Source organism: Artibeus jamaicensis, unplaced genomic scaffold (genome assembly GCF_021234435.1).
Source record: "Artibeus jamaicensis isolate MK-2021 breed Jamaican fruit bat unplaced genomic scaffold, CSHL_Jam_final contig_603, whole genome shotgun sequence".
Classification (NCBI taxonomy): domain Eukaryota; kingdom Metazoa; phylum Chordata; class Mammalia; order Chiroptera; family Phyllostomidae; genus Artibeus; species Artibeus jamaicensis.
In genome coordinates, this window is record NW_026521904.1 from 6,352,717 (window position 1) to 6,367,729 (window position 15,013).

General features: G+C 43.0%; 1 protein-coding gene across 1 annotated transcript in view; it reads left to right on the top strand.

The window, feature by feature from the left end:
- LYPD6 (LY6/PLAUR domain containing 6) overlaps positions 1–15,013 on the top strand; it is a 120,336-nt gene that overhangs the window by 102,201 nt on the left and 3,122 nt on the right. Inside the window, exons 3-4 of the mRNA XM_037167676.2 lie at positions 906–1,004; positions 13,224–13,354. Of these exons, the coding sequence (XP_037023571.2) occupies positions 906–1,004; positions 13,224–13,354 (230 nt within the window). The remainder of the gene's footprint in view (positions 1–905; positions 1,005–13,223; positions 13,355–15,013) is intronic.

Here is a 15,013-nt window from a genome sequence, read left to right on the forward strand (position 1 = left end):
GATCTGTTTATACAAGTTGACACATAAAACTAATTGGAAATTCAGAGTGCTTTTTTTTAATTGAAAATTTTATTGAGATAATTGTAGATTCATAAGCAGTCATAAAAAATAATATGGAAAGATTCCTTGTACACTTTACCCAGTTACCCACAATGGGAACATTTTGAAAAACTGTGGACTGATATCACAACCAGGTCACTGACTGGTTTTATCCAGACGTCTCCAGTTTTACTCAGAGTCATCTGTGTGCATGTGTGTGTGTTGAGTTCTACGCAGTTTTACCGCATATGCAGGCTTGTGTATTTACAACCAAATCAAGACACTGAACAGCTTCAGCAGCACAAGGATTCCTCCCACTGGCCTCACTGCGCGCTCCCTCTGAACCTGCCCCCCCTGCTCCCGCCCCTGCCCTGGCCATCTTCCTTCCATTTCTCAAATTTCTCATTTAAAAAATGTTGCATGTAGTAAATATCACATAGAATATGTAAGCTTTTGGAATTGACTTTTTTCACTCAGCATAATTCCCTGGAAATTCATCCAAGTTGTTGAATGTATTGATATTTCATTTTTAGTGCTGACTGGTAGCCCCTGGTCTGGATGTACTGTGGTTTGCTCGCCTTCACCAATCGAAGGGCGTCTGGGCTGAATCCAGTTTTTGTCTGCTACAAATAAAGTTGCTGTGAATATTTGTGTACAAAGTTCTGTGTGAATACAAGTTTCAGTTTCTCAGAGATGAACCAGGAATGCAGTTGCTGAGTCATCTGGTACTTGCATGTTTACTTATTAAAAGCACTAGCAGGCTGTTTTGAGAATCCTTTTAAAAATTTTACAATGTCTAACTTCACAATGCAGGGTTTTATACTCAGTTTTAAAAATTAATCTTTCTTCTTGGTCTTTTTTTGTAGCCACACCATATCCTGGTGGATTTAAGTGTTTCACCTGTGAAAAGGCAGCAGACAATTATGAGTGCAACCGATGGGCTCCAGACATCTACTGCCCTCGAGGTAAATTCTCAGGAGGTGGACTGGGGTCCCCAGAGCTGGTCATGAGTGCAGGGACCTGTTTTCCTTGATGCTGTGTAGAAAGAAGCATGCTTATGGTCTCAGTTGCTTCTCTTGTCTAAGGCTATTAGTATAGTAGGTTGCTCATAGCACACCTGTAACTTATCATTGAAGATACTCAGAGTCCTAAACAGATCCACAGGATTCCCCCCTTTCTCATGAAGCTCCAGAAACAGTGAGTGATACTCACCCCCAGGCCCGGTCACATGCAGGACATGAAGAGAACAACCGGCCTATAATCCTCTCTGCCTACTCTTTGAAGTATTAGTCTTGCACAGTAACTTCCTTTTGTAAAATATGAATCGATGTTCATATAAAGACTCCATTTCTTACATATCTTGCTAGAGGCTTCCACCCTGAGACTGCATGAAAGCCAGAATTCTAAATGTCATCATTGCACGAATGAAAACCCTGACCTGTGAAATTCTCTTTGAAGGATGAGATGGATGCACAAATGAAGCATGACATTTTGACCCAAAGGCCCATTTCAAAATCAAGTAGATGTTTCATAGTCCTACTTCTTTTATTTGAGTGAATTAAAAAGGTGGTTATATTTGGCTGCCAAGTCACTGTTGATTGGCGAGTTTAGTTTTGGAATAAAGTCAGTTTGTGGGATGGGAGATGATGGGGTCGGGGCATTTTATTAACAAAGGTTTGAGCCAGTAGTTGTATGGGCTTCATTGCTGATCTAATTCAGTTGTTAAAATGACTGAACATGTCCACACCGAATCTACTATTTTTTAACATGATGCAAGAGTTATCATACAGACCCCAGTGAAAGGCGCTCTTACAAAGCAGTGGGCCCTGGGAGAGCTGGAAACTGCAGTGAAGAGACAGTGTCAGCCACCTAAGCCGGTACTGTTGGATCCAGGAGTCCTCACCTGGACTACCCAGTAGTAGTAACTCCTGTGGGTCTTTTCAAAATCGTGGGAACCTGTACCCTGCCTACACCAGTGGTTCTCACACTTCAGCATGATCATCATTTCCTGGAGCGCTTCTTAAAATACAGATTTCTCCCTCTACCCTTGCCCTCCCTCCTTCTGAGCTTCTAATTCAGGAAGTAAGAGATGGGGCCTGAGAAACTATTTCTGGGGAGTGCCCAGGTGATGCAGGAGAAGCTGGGCTCAAGACCACACGTTAAGAACCACAGCTCTACACAAATTGAGCCAGCATCTCTGCACAGTGCGCTTGTGTATCCCATGTAATTCTCATGAACAGCAGGGGCAAGAAGCTCTGGGAGCTCCTCTCCCCGCTTATAAGAGTGTAATGCAGTATTGCCATCTCTGGATGCCACTTGTTTACACTGAGGTAGAGATGCTAAAGGGAAAGAGCACAGGGAAGAGAAAACTATGGAGACACTGAAGACCAGCTTAATCATAAGCTAGCTACGCAGCCACCCTGGGAGTCGGAGATGAGTCCCGCCTGCGTTGCCTTCTGCTGCCACTTGCTCATGTTCTCTAACATTGCACCGCAGAATGAACATCATCTTGGGTAGGCTGCTGCTTCTCAAACTTGGCAACACATTCAAATTGGGCAGTAAAATTTTAAAAATGCTGATGCCTGGGTCATTCCCAGGGACTCATGTTTAAATGGTGTGGGGTGTGGCTGAGCATAAGGAATTTCCAAAGTTCCCCCATGGTTCTCATAGGGAGTCACATTTGAGAACCACCAGTGACTCTGAACTAACATAGGGTGATTTGCTTGTGTAGAAAATAACTTTTGGGCTGGTTCCCGTCGGGACGAAGCTGACAGGTTAGCTGTTCCAGGCAGAGCTGCTGTGCGGGAAGTGTGACGATGCTCCTCTCAGCATTGCCTCGAAGGGAAGCTGAGAAGGAAAGGAGGCACCGTGGACTGGGGCTCTCTCAGGCTTTGGGCCGCAGTTCCCGAGGCCCAGGCCCCGTCTGATGGTGTACACGTGTATCCTGGTCGTGGAGGAAAAAGAAGGTGACTGGGGAAGGTCTATCTTTATAGTTTCTTTTGAGGTCAAAATCTATCCTTCCAAAGTATAGATACCCCAAAGTATCATTTATGCAATTTCTCCTTTTTCCTCTCCTACTTTTATCTTCTTGTCCTTAAATTTATAGGGATAAATGGAAAATGCTGCCTTGAGGTTTGTGGTGTAGAACACAGGCCCTTCTGGGGATTATGCAGTGAAAAATAGGAATCAGGTTTCTTCTTTCAAGGAGCGTGCAGCTTAGCTGGGGAGATAAGATCAGAATATATCAAATGTCAAAAAATAGCAGGACAAAGGCAAGTGCCCAATTAAATGCTGTGGGAGTTTAAAGGAAGATCTGCTTTGTGGGCTGAGGGGAGAGGGCAACAGCCCTCCAAGTGGGCAGGGGAGGCGGAAGGTGGAGGAGGACACATGTCCCGGAAGTCACGCAGAGCGAAGATGTGGGGACAGGATTCCCTGAATGTGCTTGGTGGATGGGGAGAGGCCTGAACTGGGTGTAGCAACCAGTTTATATCAGAGAAGGTGGGAACCAATAGGGGAGCCAGGTTATGTTTGTGGGAACTTGAACATCAGGTAAGGAGTGCAGACTTCCTGACCGGCCCGCTGCCCACCAGCCATTTATCCTTCCTTCTGGGTTTTCTCCAGAGTTTTTAAACAATGAAAATAGCATCAGTATTCTTAGATGATAACTATAAAATGTGTCTAGCTGCTAAAAACTACTGATTAATCCTAGATTTGTTTTTTTGCTGTTTGTCATGAGTTTGTCTGAAGCAGCTATAGGGCTACCGACAGGCTTAGCAAGGGCAGCTCAGTAGCTGCTATGGGAAAAGCACGCCAGCTTCCCGTAGCATCCCTGGTTTTTTGTCTGTTCATTTTATGGCATATTTAACTAAGTTTTAATTATTTCATGATGTGAAAATAACCTGGTGGAAGTGAAGAAACCATTTTATGTTAGTGTTTAATCTTATCTCAATGGGATAAATCCATACCCCAAATTTCAAGAATGTTTGAAAGCTAAACGCAGTCACGTGGATGATCCATGTAGAGACACACCGTATTATATCAGCTGAGGGAAAGCTTGATTACAAATTCAACAGACTCGTTATTCACCATCATTTGGTCAAATAAACATCAAGAAAGCCTGTCCCTAACTAGAATCACTGTGACAGGCAGTGGTGGCATCAGCCAGTCCCTCCTAACTAGCTCAGGTTCATTGTCACTCTCAACTTTGGAAATGTGTGTTATGTAAGTACTGCCTCCTCCATGACTTTGTCATTGCCTCCGGCACTCACAGATGCCTGGTCCCACACTCCCTCCCTAGATATCGGAATCTGAGATGCCCTTCATAACTGATCACGTCGCTTCACTTCCTAGACTTCTGTTTAGTCTTTTGTCCCTGAGCACTTCCTTTGCAATAACCTAAATTTCATCAACTGCTCATTACCACTCTGTGCAGTTTACTTGACTTTGTGAGTCAGAACGGGAAAGGATCTTGCAGTCGTGTTGTACAAGGGACCAGCTGAAAGCACTGGTGAAGGAAAGTGAGAGTTGAATGTCACGCACTCACATCCATGCGTTCTTTTGCCTCTGACTTTCATCTGTGCTGCAAGTGAACAGCTCCTTGAGAGAGAGGGACCATGTAAATGTTCCAGGAGTCTCCGAAATTAAATGTCAAGTCAAAAACAGTTTTTAAAAAGACTTGTTCTGTAGAGGCTACCTAAGGCTTAAGGGTGTAATGTTCTTTTTTAATTATGAAGTGCAGATGTCTCCCTCTAAGGCAAATTCTTCATTTGAAAGTATTGCTGATATAAAATCAGACCCAGAGAAATCTTGAAATGGAGGGACATGAATCCTTTTGGTTCCAGCTTCTCTGCTGCTCACTGTTTCTCTGTGAAAGTGAAGACAAACCTGGGTGTGTCCCCCGATGACTCTTGCTACGTCCATTACCTGGAATAAACAGGAAGTATAAGTGTGCCCCCCAGCTCCACTGAAGTCAGGCCTGTGGTCACACATTTCTAGGAAAGGTTCTTTATTGCTGGCATGTTTTTCAGATAGAGCCCAAAGTAAGACAAACAACCCTTTGGTTTTACTTTACCCAAGGTTGGATTTTTGTCTCTTTTAGCCACCCTTACACCCAGAATTAACCCTTCAAGGTTTCTACCCTTCTACAGGGTTTCTATTATAGCTCTAAACCCCAGGAGGACCCCAGGCCTGGCAGCTTTTATTGTTCCTCAGTTGACACCCCCCAACTAATCCCAGGGTAGAGAAAGCAGTGTTGGTCCCTGGGACCCCCCTTGCTTTCTGGAGAGTCCACTTGTACGTTTACAGAAACTGTTGGTCATGTGTTAGTCAGCACTCTTGCTGCTGTGTAATGAGCTGATGTTCAGATGTTCTGTTTTGTTATATTGCTAAATGGAAGTCTCAGACTTCCTCCTTTTATACAGTTAAAATGGTTATATTAAAGTGTGACAACATATGAGAAAGTGACTAGATCACAAGTGCAGAGCTCACTGACTTCTCACAAAATGAACACACCGTGTGTTTGCACCCATGTCAAACAACTGAACCCCAGAAGGCCACTGGAGTCCAGTCATTACACCCACCCCCCAAAGGGTACACAGTTGTGAGTTCTGTCATTGAGCTTTGTATAAATAGAATCACACAGAATGCACTTCTTTCTTTCCCACATTGTATATGTTTCTGTGGGCAGCCAAGTCATTCTTTCTCATGGATGAATTGTAGATTATTACATGGTTATACCAAACTTCATCTCTTCTACTGTTGATGGACATTTGGGGTGTTTCTTGTTTGGAAATATGACGAGCATTCTCACACATGTCTTCTGGTACACATATATATCATATCTGTTAGGTCTGGCCCAGGAGGTGGGGTTCCCGGCTACGCGGCATGTGTGCTGTGGCTTTGCTACTTACCACCTAGCAGTTTTCCAGTCTGGCTGCACTGGCGCATGCTCTTTCCAGTGGTGTCTGCAAGTGCCAGTTGCTTCACAATCTTGCCAACATTCAGTATTGATAGAAACAGTAGAAGCTAGAAGTTAATGGAATGACATTTTAAAAGTGCTGAAAGAATATAACTGCCAACCTAGAATCCTACCAGGAGACGGTCATCCTCAGTTCCCTGTATTTCCCTTTTCTCCTGGCTGCCCTGCTAGCTCCAGATTCCTGTTTGTGCCTCCCAGCTTTCTTGTGACTGACAAGGGCTCTGCTCAGCTTCTCTGCCCCTGAGCAGGGCTCTGCTCTGCTCCCCAGCCTCTCTGCCCCTGCAGTGCCTCAGGGTGAGAATGGGTATAGAATGTCAGGCTCAATTCAGTGCGTTCTCCATTTCACCGGTGCCTTACTCTTCAAATTCTGTCTGCTTCGGTAGTTCTATGCTTTCACACAGATTTTGGGTGTTTTATTTTTGTCCAGCTATTTTAATTTTAGTCTATTGTTTATGTTGTTGTTCTTATTGTTAAGATGGTACAAGCTAGTTCATCTCAGCTGGCACTGTAGTTTTCAGATTTACTCTTTAATTTGAATTTTTCAAGCATTTTTTTAAACCAAATGTGCTATCAGCCTTAATAAGATTTCCCCCTTGTACTCCGAGAGCATGTAGCCCACTCCAGTGCACAGTGGTTTGTCCGGGTATTTCTTGCTAACACAGTTGCCTCGGATAGGAAGCTTCCATCTGACAGTTGTGTCTTATCACTTTCATTTTAACTGCTGACCACGTTAAAGTGTAGTCCGGTTCATTCGCTCAAATCCAATGTGTCACTGAAAGTTGTACCCAATGCAATAGGCAAGAAAAGGACATGAAAGTCATGTAGATTGGAAAAGAAGAAATAAAACCATCTCTTACTGCAGATGACATGTAGAAAATCCCAACACCTCTAACAAAACTTCCAGAACTAATAAGTTCATCAAGCTCAAAAGATATTAAGATAAACTCACAAAACTCAATTGTATTTATTTGTATTATCAGTTAATAAATGTGGTCACTGAATTAAATACAATGTCACATATAATAGTTCAAAAAATAAATACTTAGAAGTAAGTCTAGCTGAACATGTGCAGGATATATATGCTGAAAAGTATAAATGCTAATGAAAGAAATCAAATGGAGAGAGCATGTTCGTGAATTAAAAGGTTTGACATAGTAAACATGTCAGTTCTCTCCAAATTAATATGTAGGTTTAACACAATTCCTGTCAAAATCTTAGCAAGATTGTAGATACAGACAAGATATTTATATAATTTATATGGAAAAGCAAGAAGGTAGAATAGCTAAAACACCTTTAAAAGACAGAATCCAAGTGAGAGGGGTTAATCTACTCTTTTTACATGATTTATCACATGGCTGCAGTGATTAAGATGATAGTACCGGTGAGGGGAGAGGTGGAAACATAAATTAATGGCGCAGAATAGTGAACTCAGAAAGAGATCCTCAAAGATATACCCAACTCATTTCTGATGAGGACACAAACACAGTCCAGCAGAGGAACTAGCCTTTCAACAAATGGTGCTGGAGCAATGGGACACCCAAGGGCAAAAACAAAGTACCTCAACCTGAGTCTAACACTTTTTACAGAAGTTAACTCAAAGTGAGTCACAAACACAAGTGTTCCGTATAAAACTGTATGACATTTAGAAAAAACTCAGGAGAAAATCTTTGGGATCTAGGGCGAGGCAAAGGGTTCCTAGACTTGATAGAAACAACACAGTCCTTAAAAGGAAAAACTGAAAAGGGAGCCCCATCAAAACTCAAAACTTCAGTGCTGTGTAAGAGCCTGTTAAGAGAATGAACAGTCACACGACAACTGAGAGAGAAACTTTACAAATGACGTATCTGACAAAAGACTGGTATCTAAAATATATAAAGAACTGTCAAAGCTCAACAGGAAAATAAGTTAAGAAAAGAGCAAAGAACATGAAAAAAATAGTTCACCAAAGAAAATAAACAGATGGCAAATAAGCACATGAGAAGATATTCAACATCATTAGCCCTTAGAAAGATGCTGATTAAAAACATGAGATACCGTTACACACTTGTCAGAGGGGCTAAAGTAAAAAAAGCAAACCTGGAAATGCTGGTGAGCATGGGAAGAAACTAGATGACCGATACACGGCCAGTGGGAGTGTAGATGGACCAGCCATGCTCGAGAACGTGCAACTGCCATACAGCCCAGTAATTCTGCTTCGAAATGTTTATCTCAAAGAACTGAAAACTCAAGTTCACACAACAGTTTCTACACAAATGTCGATAGCAGCTTTATTAATAATATCCCCAACCTAGTTATCCTTTCAATGGGTGAATGGTTAAACCAATTTTGGTACATTTGTAGCATGGACTATGAATTAGCAATAAAAGTTAACAGATTGTTCATTAACTTTCCAAGTGAATTAGGCTGAGTCAAAATGCTCAGTCCCCAAAGTTTACATACTGTATGATTCCATTTGTATAACATCCTTGAAATGATGAAGTTATAGAAATGGAGGAGAGATTAGTTGTTGCCAAGGTTAAGGAGGGGGTGAGGACAGAAGGGGAGAGGATGTGAATATAAAATGTCAACCTGAGGGGTTCTCATGGAGATGGAATGTCCTGTGTCTAGACTGCATCAACGTCAACATTCTGATGGGGATACTATACTACAGTTCTGAAATATCCTGCCACTCAGGGAGAACTGAATAAAGCGTGCGTGGGATCACTCTGTTATTTCGTACAAATACATGTGGATCTGCAATTATATCAAAATGTAAAGTGTATTAAAAAGACAAACAAAATCAACCACTAGAAAATATGCCAATGTGCCTGTGTTGAGAAACCCAGTTCTACAAGTACAGGCAGGCAACACCACATAAGGAAGCTAAGGAAGGGATCCCTGGTTGGGAGGAAGATCAAGGGAGGTTTAGCAGAATTCATGTCAGTTGGTTTGAGCCTTGGCGAACATTGGGTTTCTAGGAGCAGAAGGTAGGGGAAAAATTACTGTTGTGAAGAATACTCAAAAGTTGTGTCATGGTGGTTCAAGGCATCTAGTTGGCAACAATGGGTAGTCTGAGGCCCAGAGCAAGGAGCACCCTGGGTAATGCTGGGTAAGTGCTGAGTTTCAGATACCAAGCTCTGAGTTGCAAGTGTAATTGAGCAGTTGCTCATATACTCTTGACACACAGAGTGCAACAGAGGTGGGCCAAACACACCCAGTAGGAAGCAGTCAGGGCGCCTTGATGTTTAGGGGTCATTCATGATTTTTTGTTACTCATAGTCTTGTAGGTAGTGAGTGTCATGATCGAGCTAGTTTTCAGTAATCTGTCTGGTGCCTGGTTGTCTGGCACCTACGTTAGAAAGGAGAGATCGAAGGCAAAGGAGACAGGAAATGACTGAGGCCTGTCTTGGGGAAATGGAAAAAGGAACAGCAAAGACTGGAAGGAAAATGGAGACATTTCAGGAGATTTAGAGACACCCAGCTTGGCAAGAGAAGCCTGAGCTGATTCTGAAGTTTCTGGTCCAAGACAGAGGTGCCACATCTCAGGATGTCCTTTCCTGAAGTAGAAACACAGGGAGATAAACAGATCCGAGAGGAAGAGAGGCGATGGGATTGGTTTGAGACTTGGGAGGTGCAAGGTGTTTAAAGTGCTGCTGGCGATCTCCATGGAATAGAGACTTGGTTCTCTAGCCAGGGAGAGAGAATCAGACTGAAGATAGGTCATTGGAGGTTGGATGAGGTTACTTGAGTGAGAGGAGGTCCAAGAACTGAACTTGGGAGAATATTGACACTCCAGTTAGGGAAAGTTGGAAGTGAAGAGACCAAAGAAGCAGGAGAAAACCTAGAAGACAAAGCTGTCTCGTTTAGGACAGGGAATCCTTACAGGAGATTACACAGCAGAACCTGGAACTGCAGAGAAATTCTACGGGATCAGACAGAGGAGAAAAAGCATTGAAATGAACACTGAGGTGAACAGTCCTTGATGAGAGGGACCTGGAAGGAGCAGGGCAGGACGTGAAGGGCTGCGTGCACTGTAAGGAATCAGGTGGAGGGTGCCACCGATGACACTAGCCTTTATTTTTCAATACAATTGCTAATATTATGATTAAAGTGATTTTCCTCCCATTAATTTTTTTTTTGCACCTGGTGAACTGTTCTTTAGCATCCATTTCATCATTAGATATCTGTAAAGAAACAAAACTAGAGGAGCCACAGAGAATAACTGAGTGGCGAGGCCTTTTACCTGAGAGTTGGTCACTTTTAAGGTCTCATTTTAATTCAAATCATTGTAGTGTATTTTGTTTTGATACAGGTTCTGTGGTTGGAAACTGAATGTTGATGAGTAGGTGGAAATTTACATTTTAGCTTTGCAACTTTTTTGAAGTTTCAGAGCTGGGTTAGGGAATTCGTGTGCATATATGTGTGAATTTCATGAAAATTATATTTTGTGTCTTCCAATAGTTGATTAAGCTTTCTTACTCAGTTCTGCTTTTCCTTGAATGCCTGTGAATCTCACAGTAAAAGGCTTGTCTCACAACCTCTGGGAATACCATGCAGTGCAGAATATGAGATTTTCAGAGGCCCAAACTAACTTGGTAGAAATTCAAATCCATCTTTTATCTTTTAGATAAAAGCCTTTGAAATCCTTTTAGTGTGAAGTTATCAGCAGGCTTGATTCTCATATAACCTCATTACTAACCGAAGGACTATTCAAAATGCATGGAGAGCGATGCTCTGTGTCTGAAACTCAGTTTTTATCAATTCTACAGTCCAGTGATAAGCCACACGTGGTCCCCCTAGTTCTGCTTGGGAAACTCTGCCGGCCCACCCCCACCCCCCTTGGAGATCACAATACAAATTCAAGGCTCTCATAAGTTGTGCATTAAAGAAACCTGTCCAGCTTTATCTGAGCATTTTTCAAATTTATGTAACTGCTAAAACTTTTTCTATATTAACACTTTATAACTCATGTAGGAACTTTGTAAGATAAGAAGCGATATGGATACTTTTAAGGGATCGATGGTGTTTTCAATATATCTATGTGTTATGGATTGGCCTTGGTGAAGTGTGAGGAAAAGTTCTTATCCAGCTTCACCACTGATCATCGCTTCTCCCCCCAGAATGGTCAGAACTAGGCTTTTGCATGTTTTCCTGAATAAAAGAGAAGAGGTTCATCAGTCACTGTCTCTACTTTCATTCAGTGGAATAAGCTTCCAATTAATAAATTAAAAGAGTTTGTTATGGACATAAAAGTATGAATGAAAGATAGTTATATCAGGCTCACCAATTGTTATTCTAAAGCTCAGTTAAAACAAGATAATTCACTCCTTGGGGGACAAATGTAATTTCCAAAACTGAAACCATGTCACGATTTGCTTATTTCATAAAGTGTGGTCTTATCTGCTTAGATTTACATTGGAAGCAATCCTCTGGCAGTTGCTCCTGGTTGTCTGCTGAGGAGGAGACAGGCATAAGAACATTCCTTTTTTATTGCTTTCTTGAACATCTGAAGCTGGGGTGGGGGTGGGAAAGGTTTACCTATCAGGGCCATAAATGACCAAGTCTGATGCCAGAGAAGTAAACTGGTTCTCTTTGGAAGATGTGGCGTATGGCTCAGGTTGGGGCCTCCATATGTTCAAACCTGTCAAAGGCATTAAAAAAAAAGTCAGGGGAGAGCTGCCACCTCCCCTTCATCAGAAAAACAATCACTCTAATTTTAAAATATTATGGGCTTTCCAAGTTTTTTTTAAGTTCATAGGTGACCTTCCTGATCTCACTCTCTAGGATCCTGGGCAAGGTAAGGTCTGCCTGGTGACCCGATTCCAGCTGCCAGATTCGGGTCAGGGTGCCATTCGGGGACAGCATTTGAGGGAGGGCCCTGACACAGACCCCGCCCACGCACGCCCAGCAAGAGTGTAACCATTGGAAAGGTCACTGCCCCTTAGCGAGACTCAGTCAGAGGCTGCACAGGCTCCCGGCAGGTGCAGTGTCTAGGAAGGTCACTGCCACCCCTGGGCTCCCGTGACTCCCAGATGTGTTGGTGCCGAATGGATGGTACATGCTCAGAGCCTGAAATTACTCAGCTTTCTTCTCTGGACATTCACGCTCTGGTTAGAGGCTGCCAAAATTATGACAGAATCCAGTGGGGGGGATTTTTATGGCCTAATAAATAATATTGTAGAAGGTCATAATTCCATATTAGCCACTAAATATCCAAAATATATAAAGTATGCAAAGTTAGGTCCAAGATATGGATGAAAAACAGCTCAGTGACATTTCTTAGGAATTGCTCATTTTCTTTTTCAGTCTGAAAGTAGAACAGGAACATTCAACTAAACCCCAGGCTCAGAAAGCTGAACACCGCCTACAGGACTTAAAAAATTACATCGACAGAGCCATTTTTCTTTAGGCTTTAAATTACCAATAAAAAATTCTTCATGGAATTTTGGAAGAAATCTCAAGTTTTTAGACTTCTAAGACTTAGGGGGGGAGGCTCTAGAAACTCACTCCGTGGTCTTTCTAGAGCTACACTCCTGAAAAGGCACTGAAATCATGATAGAGGAAAGCTGTGGTCCTCGGTTTCAGCTCCTCCTCCTTTGTTGGGTTAGTAATGTCTTCTGTAATAAATCCTAACATCCAGCTGTGCTCCTAGGCAAGAACTTCTGCCTTTTGGATAAAGTCATTTGCTTCGGATACAGTGAATCTACTTTTACTCTTTCTGCCCTCACTTCGCAAGCGCTGTTACATGCACACACACACACACTCCCCAGCCTCTGCTATATAGTCTTTTATCTCCTCGAAGATCTTTGTACCTGCTTAACTTGTCTTTTAACCCCAGGTGTTTTGAACTTTTTCACCCCTTCATATCCCTGAAAATCGCTATAACTCTCACCTCCTAAGTCATCCCTCGAAACCTCTCCTTCCCTCAAAATAACAATCTATCCAGTGGTAAAATTTGTTGAAAGGCATAGTGATGCCAGCAGGTCCTGGCGTATGGGGATTGCGACAGAAAGAGACCACCAGTTCTGCAGGGCCCTCCTCCTACAAGATCTCAGTGGATCTCCAAGGACATCTTTGGGACTGGACATAACCCAACACAGTGAACATCCCATATGCTGTTAGAGCTTTTTTAGCACCTACAATATTGACGCTCTTATTGTTTCCCTTTCAGGCAGGTTGGGCTAACATTTTCTATGTCAGTTAAAACATTTATTTTTGTTGTTGACAGAGACCAGATACTGCTACACTCAGCACACAATGGAAGTCACAGGAAACAGCATCTCTGTCACCAAACGCTGCGTGCCACTGGAAGAGTGCTTGTCCACGGGCTGCAGAGACTCCGAGCATGAAGGCCACAAGGTCTGGGCAACAACTCGGGTGGCCGGTACAGCCCAGTCAGCCTTCCCCTACCACAGCTGCCTGCCAGTGCTCACGGGCAATGCTCACGGGCAATGCTCACTTCCCATGTAGGCGAGCTTTTGGCTGTCCTTCCAGCATTATGAGAAGATGCTTCCTTTTCTGTTTACTCTGAAAGAATAAAGACTTACACCAGGGTATAGGAAAAATTATGTAAACACAACACCCCAAGAGGGCATTGAAATTTATTGTAAACCCTTTCCTCACTCAGAAGAAAGTAATAAAACTTCCAGAAGGAAGAGGATCAAGGGACCAATTATATCATCATAGCAAAGCATTGCAGGTGTCCCAATAGCTCATTCAGCTGAGGGGGGCCCAGGCAATTTAGCTTTGACTACTCTTGGTCAAGTGGGGCCCGTGCCTTTTGTGGGATGCTGGCTTTGGGGAAGTACTCATTGGCTCCTGAGTCATTTAAGTAGGTGATGAGAGAACCATCTTCTTGTGGGTTTGGCTTCCCTGAAACTCCATCTGGTACCTGTACTGAAGCACTGAGTTTAACACCAACTTCTAGGGCAGCCTTGGAAGAGAATATAGGGAATCAGAGAAAGGCCGACTGACTCATGGTTGGAATGGGGAATGCCCCCCGAGTCTTGCTGGTCATCAGAGCTGGCTGCACACATATCTGAGCTTGTATTTCAGGCGTTGGCCTTGGTTTGGGGTCAGCCCACCTCTCCCCATTGGGCAGCCTTCCTGGGGGCTACGATAGCCTGCAATGGTACTGTTAGTAGGGTTTCTTTCTCTCAAGAAGATGGGCACTTAATTTTCAGAAGACTTGTCAAATACACTAAGAATTCAATTGGAAAGTTATGATCTGCCTACTTGCTCCTGGTTTGAAATATGTAGGTAAACCCAAGGGCTTCGCACGATCCCCTAGCAAGCTGGGCTTGACTCTCAGGCCTTAATGTGGCTACTTCACCTAGGAGGAAGTTGCAGATTGAGAAGTGACATTACGTGCTCAGGTCACACAGCTACTACTAAGCGGTAGAGATAGAATTCAAACTCACTTCTGTCCCCTAGTTTCTCTCTTCAACTTCATAGTGCCTTTCTAGCCCTTGTCAGCTGTGACCAGACTGAAACCTCTGCAGGATAGTGACTCTAGGGTATTGACCACCACAGTCCTCAGACATTACTGTGGATGTGACTCACGTCAGGATCTTGTGGAAATGCAGATTCTCATTGCGAAGTTCAGGGCATGTTTGAGATTCTGCATTTCTAATTAGCTCCCAGTTGATGCTAAACCTGCTGGCCTGTCCTTAGTGTAGCCATGGCCTGAAATAACTTCTGTCAATAATTTTTTGGGTTTTTATTTGTGCCTTATGATCCACAAGTAAAGCTGCATGAAATAGGAATAGTTGCATAAATGAAAACACTTAAAACCTTAACTCACCCAGGAGAATGGAGAGAATTATGCAGACAGTTCTAATGAATGTAAATATTTAAGTTTAAATGATCTGGGTTGTTGCCACTTCCCTTTCACTGTGAAAAGGTGGCAAGTGAAAGTTGCTCTCCTAACAGTTTCCTCAAGGAGTCAGAAAGAGCCTCTTTGAGAAGGGTAGGGTAAATATTCTTCATAACCCCCACTTCAGAGAAGGAGTAGCCAAG